General features: G+C 37.9%; 3 protein-coding genes across 5 annotated transcripts; all 3 read left to right on the top strand.

Annotated features, from left to right (window-relative positions):
• The first annotated feature begins 83 nt into the window (after window positions 1–83).
• Window positions 84–3,116, top strand: LOC108988121 (probable histone chaperone ASF1A). 3 transcript variants are annotated; one of them, XM_018961251.2, is made up of 4 exons: window positions 84–276; window positions 424–714; window positions 2,138–2,253; window positions 2,358–3,116. In XM_018961251.2, the coding sequence occupies exons 2-4, from the start codon at window positions 606–608 to the stop codon at window positions 2,712–2,714; spliced, it is 582 nt and encodes a 193-aa protein (XP_018816796.1). In that variant the 5' UTR covers window positions 84–276; window positions 424–605; the 3' UTR covers window positions 2,715–3,116. The 3 variants fall into 3 exon arrangements, with proteins under 3 accessions (XP_018816796.1, XP_018816794.1, XP_035540681.1); XM_018961249.2 differs by having other exon boundaries at window positions 85–276; window positions 497–714; XM_035684788.1 differs by lacking the exon at window positions 84–276 and having other exon boundaries at window positions 352–714.
• Window positions 3,117–4,808: 1,692 nt separating this feature from the next.
• Window positions 4,809–9,644, top strand: LOC108988141 (2-hydroxyacyl-CoA lyase). The gene is made up of 2 exons (XM_018961276.2): window positions 4,809–6,307; window positions 9,105–9,644. Exons 1-2 carry the CDS (start codon window positions 4,901–4,903, stop codon window positions 9,417–9,419), a joined length of 1,722 nt encoding a protein of 573 aa, XP_018816821.1. The 5' UTR covers window positions 4,809–4,900; the 3' UTR covers window positions 9,420–9,644.
• A 2,165-nt stretch (window positions 9,645–11,809) lies between these two features.
• LOC108988176 (protein DETOXIFICATION 14-like) lies at window positions 11,810–16,014 on the top strand. The gene is made up of 7 exons (XM_035694691.1): window positions 11,810–12,299; window positions 12,858–13,402; window positions 13,510–13,596; window positions 13,683–13,739; window positions 13,825–14,063; window positions 14,158–14,363; window positions 14,509–16,014. The coding sequence occupies exons 1-7, from the start codon at window positions 12,054–12,056 to the stop codon at window positions 14,560–14,562; spliced, it is 1,434 nt and encodes a 477-aa protein (XP_035550584.1). The 5' UTR covers window positions 11,810–12,053; the 3' UTR covers window positions 14,563–16,014.
• Window positions 16,015–16,344: the final 330 nt, after the last annotated feature.

Raw genomic sequence — 16,344 nt, 5'->3', positions numbered from 1 at the left:
AAAGGAAAAAAAAAAAAAAAAACAGAGAGAGAGAGATTATCCCTCTAAGGTCACGTGCAAATTGTTCTCCATGGATACTGGGACCTGGAGTTTACTTCTCTCAGTTTCAGCCCTAAATTCTATCTAATCTGTCTATCTTTCTTCCCGCCACGACGCACGCACGCACGCACGCGGTGTCTGTCAGAGAACCGACCGTTTTCGTAACCTCCATTTCCATACATACTCCCGCCAAATCTCGCAACCGGCTGTCGCCGGTAAAACCTCCGTACAATCCCGGTGAGTATCCCCCAAATTTCATATAAATTTTTGTTTTATTTAAAGGCTAAGAGAAAAGGGAAGTGCTTTTGGTACTTTGGTTCGGTTTTAAAATTCGAATTGTTTTTCCCCATAAAGTGAACAAATTTTAAATTTTCATTTTTTCAGATAGTGTAGGTGTTGGCTGGCGTGGTGTAGTGTCGTTGAGATTCCTGTTTTGTGTTTTTTGATTTCTCGTTAGGGTTTTTACTCTGAGGTCGGATGAAGGTTCTGGAAGGTAGGGTTCCCATTCAGTCGCACGTGGACCAGCTGCATGAGAGCTCCGCGCTTTCCTCCCATTTTAAACAACTATGAGTGCTGTGAATATCACCAACGTTACCGTCCTCGACAATCCTGCCTCCTTCTTGACCCCCTTTCAGTTCGAGATCTCCTACGAGTGCTTGACCCCTCTCAAAGACGGTACTCTCTCTCTATCTCTCTCTCTCTCTTTCTGTCATTATTTTCTTCTTTTTTAAATTTGGTTGATTCCGGTTAGGGTTCTCTCTCTGCTTGACTGGTTACAAATTTCGCGAAAATAAAGGAAGCTTGAATGCATCTTTAATCTGTCGTAGATGTGGAAAATGAAATCTTTAATGTATCGGGTTTGATTCCGTTTTTTGAGTAAGTTCTCTATTTCTTTCCCAGTGATTTATCCGCACCCAAACAGCTGGGTAGGGTCTGCAATGTCATAATTGTATCGTATTAAACTTCTGAGATATGGGATTTGCTATTGTGTATCGATGCTCTTTGTTTTTGCCCCTATTTGTGATATGGTCAGGATTTTTAGCTAGGGTTTGGAATCTTGTTTTGATTTTGGAGTCAGAAGTAAATCCCAAATGCTTATGGTTTTGTATGAGACGATGAAGTGTCTTGAGGCAATGGCCAATGAACATGGTTTACTGATGGTGTACAAATGCTAAAAATTATGAGACCACTAGGTGTCTTTTTGAGCCTCTATCATTATACTAGATGTTCTGCATTTGAAGAATGGGTACCTGTTGAGGATTTGTTTTACACAAGTTTTTTTATTATTATGACGAGGAACCCTGGGGACCGTGTAAACATGACATGTTTTTACTCAGTAAAATGCAGGACTTGTGTAACACAAGTAAGGTAACTTTTATTAATGATCAAAGAAAAAAATTAGACGACTTAGTTGAGGTACACGGGGATACATCAGATGCACCAAGTTAGAGAATGAAAAGTGCAGGAAAATCTGGAAGTTAGAGCTAGAGAGACATAGATTGGTTTCCATCCAAAGGTACTACACATTAAAAAAGAAAACCTTGAGATCTTCAATTGTCCTTTTTTTTTTGTTTTCGACTTCGTTCATTTCTTTTCTCCATAGGCACCATACAAGAAATCCGGGATCACTTTTCACTGATCTCTGTGGTTGCTACCATCCTGCCACTTCCAGCATGATAACATAGCTACTACCTATCTAGGCAGCACCAAACCTACCTCATAGAGACTAAAAACAGCTTGCAATATTGTGCTAGCTACGTTACAATGGAGTAGAAGATGATCAAATATTTTGCTCTCAAAGAAGCCTTGCTCCTGCCAATGGTCTTCTGTGGAAAAGTAACGTTGTCATGGGGGACTAAAGCCTTGTAGAATGGCTTAACTTCAAACACCTCTCTCGCAGATATACTTCAACATGTCTTGTCTTCCTTTTCTTAATCTAAAGAGAATACAATTGAGCATAAAAAAGAGGTAAAGAGGTCATGTCCCAATCTTGTTCAATCTTTGTTTGTTCCATTGTGTGAGCTCTTTAATTAGTCTTTGTTGACTTATTTGCTGTTTATCTAAGAGTAACAAATATCGTTTTGTTGTCTTGGTACAGATTTGGAATGGAAACTCATCTATGTGGGGTCTGCGGAGGATGAGACTTATGACCAACTATTAGAGAGTGTACTTGTTGGGCCTGTCAATGTGGGGAACTATCGATTTGTTTTACAGGCAATCTTCCCTGGCACCTTGTACCGCCTCTTTTCTATTAGAATTTTGCATTTGAATTCCATATAGAATCAACTTTGATCTATTCTTCTGTTGGACATTTGCAGGCAGACCCGCCGGATCCATCAAAAATTCGTGAAGAAGATATCATTGGTGTGACGGTGCTTCTGTTAACATGCTCTTATCTGGGTCAAGAGTTTATCCGGGTGGGCTACTATGTCAACAACGATTACGATGATGAGCAGCTGAGAGAGGAACCTCCATCGAAGGTCTTAATTGATAGGGTTCAAAGAAACATTTTATCTGATAAACCGAGGGTCACGAAGTTCCCCATCAATTTCCACCCAGAGGACAGCGAAAGTAGAGAACAACCACAGCCACCTGATCATCCTTCTGAGACTGATGGAAATGAAGAATTGCCTGCTTCACCTGATCCTCATCCTTCAGATGGGCAGGGGCAGTAAATAATGCAATCACAGGATCTACTTCCAGTCCCTGACCTCTTGGATTTTCTCATTCAAGGTATTAACGGTGGTTTCATTTTGGAGGCATTTTGATTGCGTTAACTTGACAACAATGTGAAGGAGTTTATGAGGTGGTGGTTGAACTTCTAGGGTTCAGTTTGACCATAGATTGTTAAATCCTATTGTATTAAGCTGATTGCTGTGTTTCAAATTGAATCTTCAGTTGTGTTGGGGCCAAAGAGAGAAATCCTGGGTTCATAGTGGTTTTCATCAAATTTGGCCTTACTAGTTTTGGGGTTTAATTATCAACATTTACTGAATGTATCGCTGACAACCAATGTTTCTTTTAATGTTGGAAGGACAATTGAGTGAATCCCCCATATCACAATTTTAGTGTGTATATATGTATGCATGTATGTATGTTCCTATTTAAACTTTTGGAGTAATTGATGGTAGGGGCATTGTCTAGTGAGCTTGGTCATGGGTGGGGAAGGTTTCCGTAATTGCGGATACACAAAGTTTAAAAAAATCCCTGTTGGAGAGCCAAACCAGCGTGACGGTCGGGGCCGGACGAGAGACAGCAGTTTTTTAAGTTCGAAATAATAATAATAATAAAATGCGATAATATATTTGAACAATGTAGCGTAACCTCCGAGAAATACAAATTAATAATATTATTCCTTAAGTTTGGATATTTGGACGTATGGCGCAGGTACTCCGTGGACACAAAACCTCTTACGTGTTTTAAAAGTATGCATTGCTGGCCTTTTAAAATTACGTGTTTTATTTATTACTCTTCTCTCAAGTCAAGTTTTAAAAGAGCAGTGTTATATACGCTTCTTATTTAGAAATTATAATATAAATTTAGATAATTTTATCTTTTAAATTTTAAAAATATTTTATTTAAAATAATATTTCTTTTATTTAATAAAAAATTTATATATACAATCTTTAAATAAAGACTATAAATAAAATTTCTCGTTTTAAAAATATTGTTAAATTACGTGTACACGCAATCTAATTGCTTACTGGGATCCACGACAGCCGATACATATAAAATGTAAAATTGAATATTCCTTTGTTATTTTTTAAAATATGCATTGCTGGCCTTATTATATTGATATAACACGTTTTAGTAAAGAGTAATGTTAGGTATAGTCTTTAAATTGTAAATTTAAATTATTTTAACTTTAAATTTTTTAAAATTATAAAACTATCCTTCCTAAATTGATGTTTCATCTCATTTAATAATATGTCTGTACATATAATTTCTATTTGAAGATTACAAATAGAATTTTTTTTTTAATAAATGGTCTTAATGCTATTATTATCTTAATTCTCATTATCTTTTTATTATTTTATAATATATTTTTAAAAATTATTTATTATATTTATCTTATAAATTTATTATTTAATATCATATAATTAAATGATAAGAAAATAAGAAAATAAATAAATAATGAATAAATTTTTTTTTCTTGTATTGACCAATCCCGCCGCCCCACATCGCTTATCTGAAAATCTCTTTTGGCAACGTGTCCAGCCTTTATTACATGGAGTGCTGGCTGGCTGGCTGGCTGGGTCCAAGGATTTCCCAAAACCAAATTTTGTTACGACTAAGGGCAAAACCGACGTTTCACCAGACGTACCCACCCATATCCAACTTTGCCATTTCTGTTTGTTTGCGTTTGCCGTTGTTGGCCACTAGTCGCCGTCACCTCCCCCAGTTAACGTTATTCTGTGCACAGTCCCAGTCCATAAAACCTGACCTCTACATCAATAATTCATTTTGATAATTGCAATCCAAATTCTCTTCTTTTTCTTTTTCTTTCTCTTTCTCCTCCTCATTCTTCTTTTTTTTTTTTTTTTTTTTTTTAATGATCCTCCTCATTCTTCTTGATGTGCAGAGTTTTATTTATTTATTCTTTATATCTTAAATTTTGACACGTGTTAAACATTATCTATTTAAATAATATATATATAAAATTATTTGAAATAGGACGAGGGTACAATCGTAACTCCGAAACAGTATCACTTCGTGATTATCCCCGAAAATGGAGGGCAAAATACTTGTACCTTCCCTCGCCTACAAAATCATACGCAGTGCAGACATCGTTCAACAGTCCTCACGCACTTTACTTTTCTCTAATCCTTCTGAACAATCGTCGGAACCAACAAATTCTCCCATGGCGGAATCAGACCTCACCACCACCAAATCCTTAATAGACGGCAACATCCTAGCCGCCAAGTCCCTCGCTCGCTTTGGCGTGGACCACATGTTCGGCGTGGTCGGCATCCCCGTCACCTCCTTCGCCAACCGTGCCGTTACCCTTGGCATCCGCTTCATCGCCTTCCACAACGAGCAATCGGCCGGCTATGCCGCTTCCTCCTTCGGCTACCTCACCGGCCGCCCCGGTGTTCTTCTCACCGTATCCGGTCCAGGCTGCGTCCACGGCCTCCCTGGCCTTGCCAATTCCATGGCCAACGTTTGGCCGATGATCATGATCTCTGGCTCCTGCGACCAATCGGACATCGGCCGTGGCGACTTCCAGGAGCTCGATCAGATCGAAGCCGTAAAACCTTTCTCTAAGTTCTCTGCAAAAGCAAAGCACATCTCCGAAATCCCAAATGTCGTGGCCCAAGTCCTCCACCATGCCATCTCAGGTCGGCCCGGTGGTTGCTATCTGGACCTCCCGTCCGACGTGTTACGCCAGACCATTTCCAGCTCTGAAGCTGAAACTTTATTAGCTGCGGCAGAGAGTTCTATAAAGCGCGTAGAAATCCCGGTCCCACCAGTTTCCGATATTGAGAAAACGGTGTCGTTGCTTAGAAATGCTAAGAGACCGTTAATTGTGTTTGGAAAAGGAGCGGCATTTTCACGAGCAGAGGACGAACTGAAGAGGCTAGTAGAAACCACTGGAATACCGTTCCTACCGACTCCAATGGGGAAAGGGTTATTACCAGATACGCACGAGCTGGCGTCGACGGCGGCGAGATCGTTGGCCATTGGCAAGTGCGACGTCGCGCTTGTTGTTGGTGCTAGACTGAATTGGTTATTGCATTTTGGGGAGCCACCCAAGTGGTCCAAAGACGTTAAGTTCGTATTGGTGGATATAAGTAACGAAGAGATTGAGTTGAGGAAACCGAGTGTGGGTTTAGTTGGAGATGCGAAACAGGTTCTGAAATTGATTAATAGTGTGATCAAGGACGACCCTTTTTGTTTGGGTAGGTCGCATCCTTGGGTTCAGGAAGTAGCGAAAAAAGTGAAGGACAATGTGGTGAGAATGGAGGCGCAATTGGGGAAGGTTGTGGTGCCGTTTAATTTCTATACGCCGTTGAGGATTATAAGGGATGCGATATTGAAAGTAGGGAGTCCGGCACCGATATTGGTTTCGGAAGGGGCGAATACGATGGATGTTGGGCGAGCAGTGTTGATTCAGACGGAGCCGAGGACTAGGTTGGATGCTGGGACTTGGGGGACAATGGGGGTTGGTTTAGGTTATTGTATTGCGGCTGCGGTGGCTTCGCCGGATAGGCTGGTGGTTGCGGTCGAAGGGGATTCTGGATTTGGGTTTAGTGCAATCGAAGTTGAGGTACTCTCTCGCTCTCCCCCTGTAAAATGCTTATTGGTGATGGCAGACAAGTTGCCACCACCAATAAGCATTTTTTCAACTTTTTATTTCTTCACACGTTGTAGGAACAAATGGCTGCTTTTAAGTATGTTGGTTCACTTGTTCATTGTTGCTGTTTGTTTGGCTGATGTTTGGCCGAATTAGCTCACGCTCACAGACCATTTGGTTCCTTTTGGTCATTAGTTAAAGTTGGCCATGGCTTTTCAGTCATAGGCTGCATTCTAAGAGTAAAACCAACGAAGAAGAGTGGGAACCCACTGTATATTAATTAAATAAAGCTGTCGGCTTAGTACCAGACACCCGATGCCAATAAAAAATAAGTAAATAAAGCTATTTAGATTTGGTTCTTGAAATATTGAGAACCATCCCGGATGTAGGAAGAAGTTTAATTAGGGGATGGTAATATTATTAAAATTTGGAGTAGATCATTAAATCTCTCTATCCTTGTGTTTTCTGCTACATTGATGTTGCCACTTGCCGCAGTTGCTCCATTTTTTTTATCATGACTCCATTGTGTAATTTGATAGTCTTTCCAAGAATATGGTTTTGGAAAATGGATTCTTTTTGGACGTCATTAGTATCATAATATCTGAGTTGTAATGGTTGGGGTAGCAACAGAATATTTTCCCATTAAGACATAAGAGGGGATTAACTTTGTGTTTGGAGAATTTCAAAGCCTTGTTAGACCTCTGCAGTGTAAGCGAGTTCCATTTTGGTTTTGTTGATGGTCTCATGAGTGTTCATCTGAGAACAAGATTCTATCGCTGTTTGCATCTTTCACATCGTTCTTTTTTTCCTTCTAGATAGGTGTCTCTCTTATATACTCACTGTGCACTTGGGTTGCACCTTTGCACTTATCAATAAAGATTTCTTCTCAAATAGAGAAAAAAAACTATCACTGTTTGCTGCTCAGATGGTATAAGGCTTTGGTAGTTCACATTAAAAATTTGCTTCTCATTGTTGGGACCTGATGTTGGTGGAGATTAGAATGAGCTGGAACCATGGATATCTTTTACTTATTTTGTTTCCTAAGTAGTTATGAGAATAGGAATTATAGGAGAGTAGAGGACTGACAGTGGTTGTCAGATTCCAAGGGCCTTTTAAGTCCTGTTTTATTCTTGCCATTAATTTTTGTTATGTTCTCCAGTCGAGAATTCTGGTGCATTCTGTCTGTTTTCATTCCCTGAGAAGATTAAGCACACTTATTTTAGTCTGAGAAAAGAAAAGTGCAGAGGCATTTCTTGAATGACAGACAAAGGCACCGTCATCACTTAGTTGATCATTTTGTTTGCCTAATTTGGATTTGATATTTTGGATGTTCTGTGGCAAAAAAACTGAAAAGAAAAGGCTTATCAGGTTTCTTGCTTATGCTGTTGTCATTGCTTAGTTGATCTGTTTGGCTTGCCTCATTTAGATTCAACAATTCGGATTTTCTCAGTGGGAAATGAATTGAAAAGGCTTATTGGGTTTCCTGTTTATGCTGTTGTCGTTGCTTATGATATGATTGGTTTGCCTCATTTTTTATGTTCTCTGTGGACTGTTGAAAAAATTGAAAAGGCTTCTTAGGTTTCCCATTTGTGGGGGAATAAAATTCCAACTTCATTAACTTATTGATGTACCGAGAACCTTGAGGACAGATTTCAATCTGTTTGCATTGGTCACTTACCTGTGATGTCAATCTTCGCTTCCTTGTGGGAATTGGTGTAGACATCCGAATGCTTCCTAGAATGGCTACAAGTACTAGGAAGGACAAGAGATAGTAGTTGTCAGATTTTGAGGGCCTTTTCCTACCTTCTTTGAGTAAATCCCATACTCATCTAGGGGTGCTGTTGGTATGATTTGTCTCGTAGAGGATTTGCCCCCCCAACACAACACACACACACACCAAAAAAAAGCACTCCAAACCATAAAGAACAGGGTTGAGGATAGGGTGGATCATGGGCTCAAGACCACCGAGTGCATTTGAACTAATGAAACTATCAAAGAGGATTTAGTTACCTTACCTGTAGTCTGATTGAAAGAAGGAAAAAAAAAAGGTACAAGGGGTGTTAGTAGTTGTGATGGTGATGGTAATAGTGGTGGTGACCATGGTGTTGGTGGTGGTGGGAGTGGCAATGCCAACCATGGTGGTGGTGGCAGTGTGAAGGTGGTATGGGGGTGGTAATGTTGGTGGAGTTTGTGTAGAGTGACATATTCACCATGAAACTTGAAATTGGGTTTGGATGTTTGAAAATCCCAAAAGAGGAAAATGACAGTGCTAACCATGGTGTTGATGGCACCCACGGGGCAGTGTGAAGGTGGTATGGGGGTGGTAATGTTGGTGGAGTTTGTGTAGAATGACATTCACCATGAAATTTGAAGTTGGGATTTGGATGCTTGAAAATCCCAAACGAGGGAAATGAACATCAAAATTTCCAAATTACTTTTCAATTAAAATCTCATCTCAAAATGTCTCATTCAAACATAACATTAGTTATATCTTCTTCTTGTATTGAATGGGGATAATTTAAATGTTTTTCTTTCAGACTTTACTAATTCCTAGTTCATAGCTTGTATTTAAGTGTTTCGGCTTGTATACATCCTGTGTATTTGAGTTTTACCTATTAGTTTGCATTAATAAAATCTCTTATTACTTATAAAAAAAAAAAAAAATCTTCTTATTAATACCATATTATGTTAGTCTGTTCGTGGTTTCTGTACTTGTTAGCTGTATTGTATAAATAAATTAATGTGGTGTATCTTTTATTGACGTCTGCAGACATTGGTTCGATACCAGTTGCCTGTGGTTGTGATAGTATTTAATAATGGTGGAGTATATGGTGGTGACCGGAGGAGCCCTGAAGAAATTGATGGGCCTCATAAAGATGATCCTGCACCCACTTCCTTGATCACTGATGCAGCATATCACAAAGTAATCGAAGCTTTTGGAGGCAAAGGTTATCTTGTTGCGACCCCAGAAGAGCTCAAGTCTGCCCTATCGGAATCCTTCTCTGCCAGGAAACCTGCTGTTATAAATGTCACAATTGATCCTTACGCTGGTTCAGAAAGTGGCAGACTTCAGCACAAAAACTGAAGTGACGCTTGGCTGCATTTTTCCCTTCCTTTTTTGGGATTTGTGCATCATTTGCTGCATAGCAAGGTTGTATTTGCGTTAAAGGGGAGTACTGCATTGTCCTATTGTGCATAGTTATTGAATAAGGAGAGCTTTAGGGTGTATTGGGATCTTAAAGTGAGTTGAGATGAATTGAGTTGAGATGATAAAATATTATTAGAATATTATTTTTTAATATTATTATTATTTTGAGATTTGAAAAAGTTAAATTATTTATTATATTTTGTGTTGAAATTTAAAAAAATTATAATAATGAGTCGAGATGAATTTAGAATCCAAACTTACCCTTAACAAAAAGAAGAGCCTCATGAACATAGTATTGTTTGTGTTTTGCATTGCTTGCAGCAGTTGTCTTGGGTATAATTTTCGAGTTAAACCTCATTTGAATGCCTGGTAAAGAGCTAAACTCATGCATATAAGACAGCACTTGCGGAAGAAACAATAATAAATCCCACTTTTGACTAAAAATATACCCTTACATTGAGAACAACTTCGTCAAATAAATCTTTGCAGGCCCAATCAAATGCCTGACGTTTCTTATATTATTTACGTCTCCCATCAAGACCATGCAGTCGTCGGTTAGTCTCATTAGCGAATTATACCATATGAATATTTAATACCAAGTGGAGCCAAGCAGAGGAATAACCAACCCATCAGCAGTGAAACCCTTCCAGTTCTTTATAAAGCTGAACTGTTACGTTACCGTATTGAGAAGAACAGAGAAAAGGGTATGGAATCGAGCTGATAAGGTTAGATACACCTTTTTAACTCACTTGCAACATCATCCATTGCATATATCAATTTTGATTTAATTATTTTTAAAAATCATTTTAGTGGAAAATGATTAACCTACCATCTTCTTGCACTCTTTTACAACTCTATACTAAATTAATAGTGACTTGTTAAATTAAAATTCATTTTTAATGAAGTGACAATATGCTCATGCGTATATATTAACTGATTGTAAAAGAATCTTAATATTAAGAGATCAGTTGTAGGAGTTGAGTGATGCTCATTTACGGTGGAAGAATAAGTTTGGGATTATAATCAAAATCTCAAAACCGAAGATATAATAGTGCCATTATTATTAATAACAAAAACATTCCAGATACATAAAGAAATTATAAAAATGAAAAGAAAAGATTAATGTAGGAGAGACTATGGATACCAACAAAATATGAATATTACGATTTCATATGATCTAAAATTGAGGATTTTAATTTGTTACTCTATATAAGAGCATTCACATCTGGATGAACAATTTTTTCTTCAAATTTTAACTAAAAGTCATCTCTTTTTAAAATTTTTTTTTTTCTAATTTTTACTATCTTTTTAAAAACTCCTACATCTCACTCTTTATTATTTCTTTATTCTATTAAAATAATATTTCTTTATTATTTTTTTCTACTCATTTATTTGTACATCTTTAACTACTTTTTTTTTTTTACATTTTTATAATTATTTAAATTATTTTTAAAATCAATGCTTTCGTAACAATAATATTTAAAAAAAAATCATATTTTCACAAATGGTAAAAGAAAAAAAATTGGATCATCTCAATGGTGACATCTTTTTTAAATTTCAACTATAACAAATATGAATATGAGAGAAAATGTAGATGATTGGAAGAATAATTTATTTTATTTGTTAGTTATAAATAAATTATATAAAAATAAATCCACAAGGCTTAATGTAATATGTCAGATTGTAAAATTACTTTTATTATAAAGTAGATCTAACAGATCGCATTGGAGACACATTAGTTTATGAGTTTATTTTTATGTATTCTCTTTATATATGTAAAACTTTTCTTCCCTAAAATAGGAAACTGGATGTAGAGGGAGTTTTGTCAAAAAATTAATTTTTTTTGCTAAAATTTAGGGAATTGGAAGCTTTAAGTTGTATTTAGACGTTAAGTTGAGCTGAAATGAGTTAAGTTCTTTATTAATAGTAGTGAATTGAGATGGCGAAGTTAGTTTTGTATGGCTCATCTAAGATGAATTTAAATGTATTTTAATATTAAGATGAATTTAAATGTGTTTATAAAAAATTAAAAAAAATTATAAATCTCTTACATAAAAAAGTGTTTAATTAAAAAAATTATAAATTTCACTTATAAAGAGGTATTAAATATTTAAATTAAGTGATTAATGATTAGATATTGAGTTAGGTTTAAATTATCCAGTCACATGAACTCAACTGACTCCACGTGTAACCGTAGCCGGCATCCGGATGTAGATGCTAATCTTAATGATGCCAAGTATAATATTGCTGATTGATTGATTGATGTATATAATATTAATGATATTATATTATAATTATGACCCTTTGACAAAGTTATTGACCTCTGTCTCATCCACCCCCAGAATGTTTCTCTCTCATTTCTCCCTTCTCCTGAAAATCATTTCGACGGGTGAACGAAGAGCAGTGCTATTGTACACCTACCGAAAAATACTACTGTAGCTCTGCTCGAATAATATCAAACTAATCTTGCGGCTACTTCAACCTTTGCAGCTAGAAGTAACCCAGTATTCCATATTGAAATCGTATATATAATTTGTTAGGGAAAAGCATTTAGGGAGTGAGTAGTGGGGAATGGAAGAAGCACTGTTGTCGCCAGCAAGGGAAGAGAGGGTATGGAGGCCGACTATAGGACGGGGTGCCTTTGCGGAAGAGCTGAAGAGGTTGAGCTTCATGGCAGCACCGATGGTGGTGGTTACAGTGTCACAGTATCTGTTACAGGTTGTGTCGCTGATGATGGTAGGACATCTGGGTGAACTTTCACTCTCCGGTGTCGCTATAGCCGTCTCTTTCACCAACGTCACTGGCTTCAGTCTTCTTGTAAAGTTCTCCTTCCTTTACCCTCTTCTTTTTACTTCATCCCTCTATTTCGTTTTAGCTTTTAAGACATCGTTAATTATCATCCCCGGTGAAAAGTCTGGGACACTAATTTTCAGTAACTCTCGTACTTTTCCCTTTACTTTTTAGGGACATATTGAGACAATTTGAAAATATCTAAGCTTAAAGGATTGAGTTGTTGTTGTAACGGTTGTTCCTGCAATGATAATTTCATAATTTAAGCAATTACGTATATTATCTTGACCGTCTCTTTTCCATCTTCTTCCCCATAATTCTTGTAACGGTTGGCCCCAACTTGAAGCTTGATCTTGGCCAGATTAACATGAGCCGAGATCTAACTAAGCTAATGTTTTTTATGAGCTTGATGCAAACAATATTTGAAACGACCATGCAAGCCTCTTAATTGAATGCTAGGAAGTTAATATGGCTTGCCCTTGTTATAAGTCCGTCTCAACCCCCCTCAACTTTGATTGAGTACGTGCTTTTTACTTCCTAACTGAAGCTTAATAGACGAATTGACCAAATTTGAATGCCAAGCAGTTTGGAATGGCTGGTGCTTTGGAAACTCTATGTGGGCAAGCTTATGGGGCAGAGCAGTACCAGCAACTCGGGATATATACTTACTGTGCAATACTTTGTCTTACATTGGTTTGTGTGCCGGTATCTCTACTCTGGATGTTTGTCGACAAAGTGTTGGCACTGCTTGGCCAAGACCCTTCAATCTCACTTGAAGCTGGAAAATACTCAATTTTTCTCATTCCTGCACTATTCGGCTTTGCTGTTCTGCAATCGTTGGTTCGCTACTTGCAATCTCAAGGCTTGATCATTCCAATGCTCCTTACCTCTTGCGCAACGCTATGCTTCCATGTTCCTCTTTGTTGGGCTTTGACTTTTAACTTTAAACTGGGAATTATTGGAGCAGCTTTAGCTAATGGTTTATCGTATTGGTTCAATGCAACCATGCTTGGATTATACATAAGGTATTCTTCAGCTTGTGAGAAAACCCGCATCTCGTTTTCGAAGGATGTTCTCCGAAGCGTTAGGGAGTTCTTTCGCTTTGCTATACCCTCTGCTGTGATGGCTTGGTAACATCTCCTTTCTACGTTTTAACCAGACTTCTTCGATTTTCCTCTCCATTTTATTTTTCGAAGTAATTACTGATAAGTTTTTTTTTTTGCCAATAAACTACTAGTCTTGAATGGTGGTCATTTGAACTGCTTGTACTACTTTCTGGGCTTTTTCCAAATCCGACAATTGAAACCTCTGTTCTTTCTATATGGTATGTTTCCTTAATTAGCCCTATGCTAAATGAATACAGAATTATCAATATCATGGATTCTAATTTTTCGTAGCCAATTTGAGCAGCCTTTCGACAATGTCACTGCACTACTACGTTCCATATGCTGTTGGTGCTGCTGCAAGGTTTAATCTGAGATTGCCTACTAGTTCATAAACCTCGCATGTTTGCATTAAACTATTGAAAATGAATGCAATGGACATTTTGCAGCACTCGGGTTTCAAATGAACTAGGAGCTGGGAATCCACAAGTAGCACGATTATCTGTCAGTGCTGCGATGTTTCTTGGAGCCATAGAGATAGTCACTGTGAGCACAACTCTTTTTTGCTGCCGTTCTGTCTGGGGGTATGCTTACAGCGATGAAAAGGAAATTGTGGATTATATGAAAGGAATGACTCCATTGCTCTGTTTATCGGTAATCATGGACACCTCACAAGCTCTGCTTTCGGGTCAGTTCCGCACTTGTCCATATTGAAATATCTGTATTTTGGATTGTATCTGATAAACAACTGCTTAACCAAGTTATTATGTCATATGCATTAGGGGTTGCTAGAGGAAGTGGGAGGCAACATATAGGCGCCTTCGTCAACCTTGGAGCATATTACTTGGTTGGAATACCAGGGGCTGTTGTATTGGGTTTTGTTCTACATTTAAGAGGGAAGGGCCTATGGATTGGGATATTGGCTGGTTCTACTGTACAAGCAGTCATGCTCGCTCTGGTTACAACCTTCACAAATTGGCAAAAACAGGTTCGCTTTTGCTGTCTTTTTTTTTTTTTTTTCTTTGAAAACTTTTGGGACTAACTGCGGAGAAAGTGGGGAAGAAAAAGAAGTTGGAATCCTGTACTGCAAACAACTAGGAAACCTAATATTAGCTTCTGTGATTATGTTGCAGGCGACCAAGGCAAGGGTGAGGATATTTCAGGGAACAATATCTGCTGAGACTTGATTAGTTTGAGTTATTCATATGACATATTTATATATTGAGAAATAGCTTTAAATCCTTGAACATTTTGGTAAAAAAAAAAAAAAATTACGATGGTTAGCATTTTAGAAGTCGTGGATTGTCAACAGCTCCATACCTTGTAGGCACAAGGCTATGCGTATATATTGCTGTTCGTGCTATAATAATCCCTGTAGTCTGGAGATTGAGCCATCAATTTACGAGCACATAGCTCTCTCTTGTAATGTTTGGTTATGAAAGCTAATCTGTCTCTTGGGTTTTATAGATATGATCTTGTAACCAGTTTTATTAAGATTTGCGCCAAGATCGTCCTCAACATCACTCACTCTGGGGTGTCCAATAAAAACAGCACCCCTCCATATTGTTCTTACAATTTTCATCTCAAATTATGAGTACTGACACAGTACATTGTTCTTTCAAACTTCTTAAGACACGAGGGACCAGATTAGGCATCTATATATATCTTGGGTAAGATTCTTGCGTACTTATTTAGCATCCCTCCCACCTTTCACCTTTGTTCGATAAGTGGGATCGTCACTATTGGATACATTATTCAGATAACTAAAATTCTGATCAACATCTTGCAAAATTTCTAAGTCAGAAAATCAACATGAATGGTACTGCTGGGAGGGGCTTTTTATGATATAGTATTTCCCCTGATAAAGTTGTGTCCGCTGGATCGTTGGTAAGATGTATATATAGAAAGTAAAACAAAAAAAACAAAACAAAAAAAGCTCTGCCAATCATTGCCTATTTGATTTATCTTCCTCCATACAACAATTATGAGAATACCAAGGAAAAAAAAAGCAGACTATGGAGAGTATCAAACAAAAGTCGATGTATTCTGTACACAATAAAATACTAGATCGTCCCTAGTATTCATATTTAGCAGTACTGCAGAAAGATGTGGCAAAAATTACATACCTTGCACAAGATACATAAATATATCTTATTTCTCCCTCGGAAAGAAAGAAACAAAAGCCAAAAAAGATCAAAGAAAAAAGAATAAGAACAATATAAGATCCGTCCTTATTTTTCCTTATTTCATAGCGTCCTGGCTAGATCTGTTGAAGTGCGTGATACAGTGCATGCTAGTAAGGCGGCGGAGGAGGGCGATTCCATGGTGGAGGAGGAGGACGATAAGGGTCTGCAAAACCGTAAGGTTGTGGGGGTGGAGGGGGACCAGGTGGTGGTGCATAGCCATAAGGTGGTGGGGGTGGTCCTGGTGGATGATGGTGATATGGCGGTGGGGGTGGAGGATAGAATTCAGGACGTGGTGGAGGAGGCCCGTAAATATTTGGCGGCGGTGGCGGTGGGCCGAAAGGATCCAGGGGTGGCGGTGGAGGTGGGCCGAAAGGATCTGGAGGTGGAGGTGGATGTCTATGGAAAGGCATTATTTTTCTGGTGCTTGGGTTTATGGAGAGGCTAATATAAGGACAATTAAGAACAAAGTGGAGTACTGGTTTATATAGGCCAATTGCAGCTGTGAGATTAAGATGAAGGAAAAGTTTGTAGGTGCCATGAAATTGATCAGGGACTGTTAGTTGGAAGAATGGCAGATAAAAAAAGAAAGATCAGAACAAATGTTTTGATTCTGGCCCGATCTACTGGCACTACTCGATCGGTTGCTTGCTGTCAATTATATTCACAAAAAGTTGGCATTTTAAGTTTTCTAGCTTATCAACACACGATGATCATCATTCGTCTACATGAATTAATAAAAAACTTTGGAATTTTTTCTGCCCCATGTCACATATATATATATAT

Source organism: Juglans regia, chromosome 1, assembly GCF_001411555.2.
Source record: "Juglans regia cultivar Chandler chromosome 1, Walnut 2.0, whole genome shotgun sequence".
NCBI classification, from domain to species: Eukaryota; Viridiplantae; Streptophyta; class Magnoliopsida; order Fagales; family Juglandaceae; genus Juglans; species Juglans regia.
This window is presented reverse-complemented; position numbering and strand designations above follow the sequence as displayed.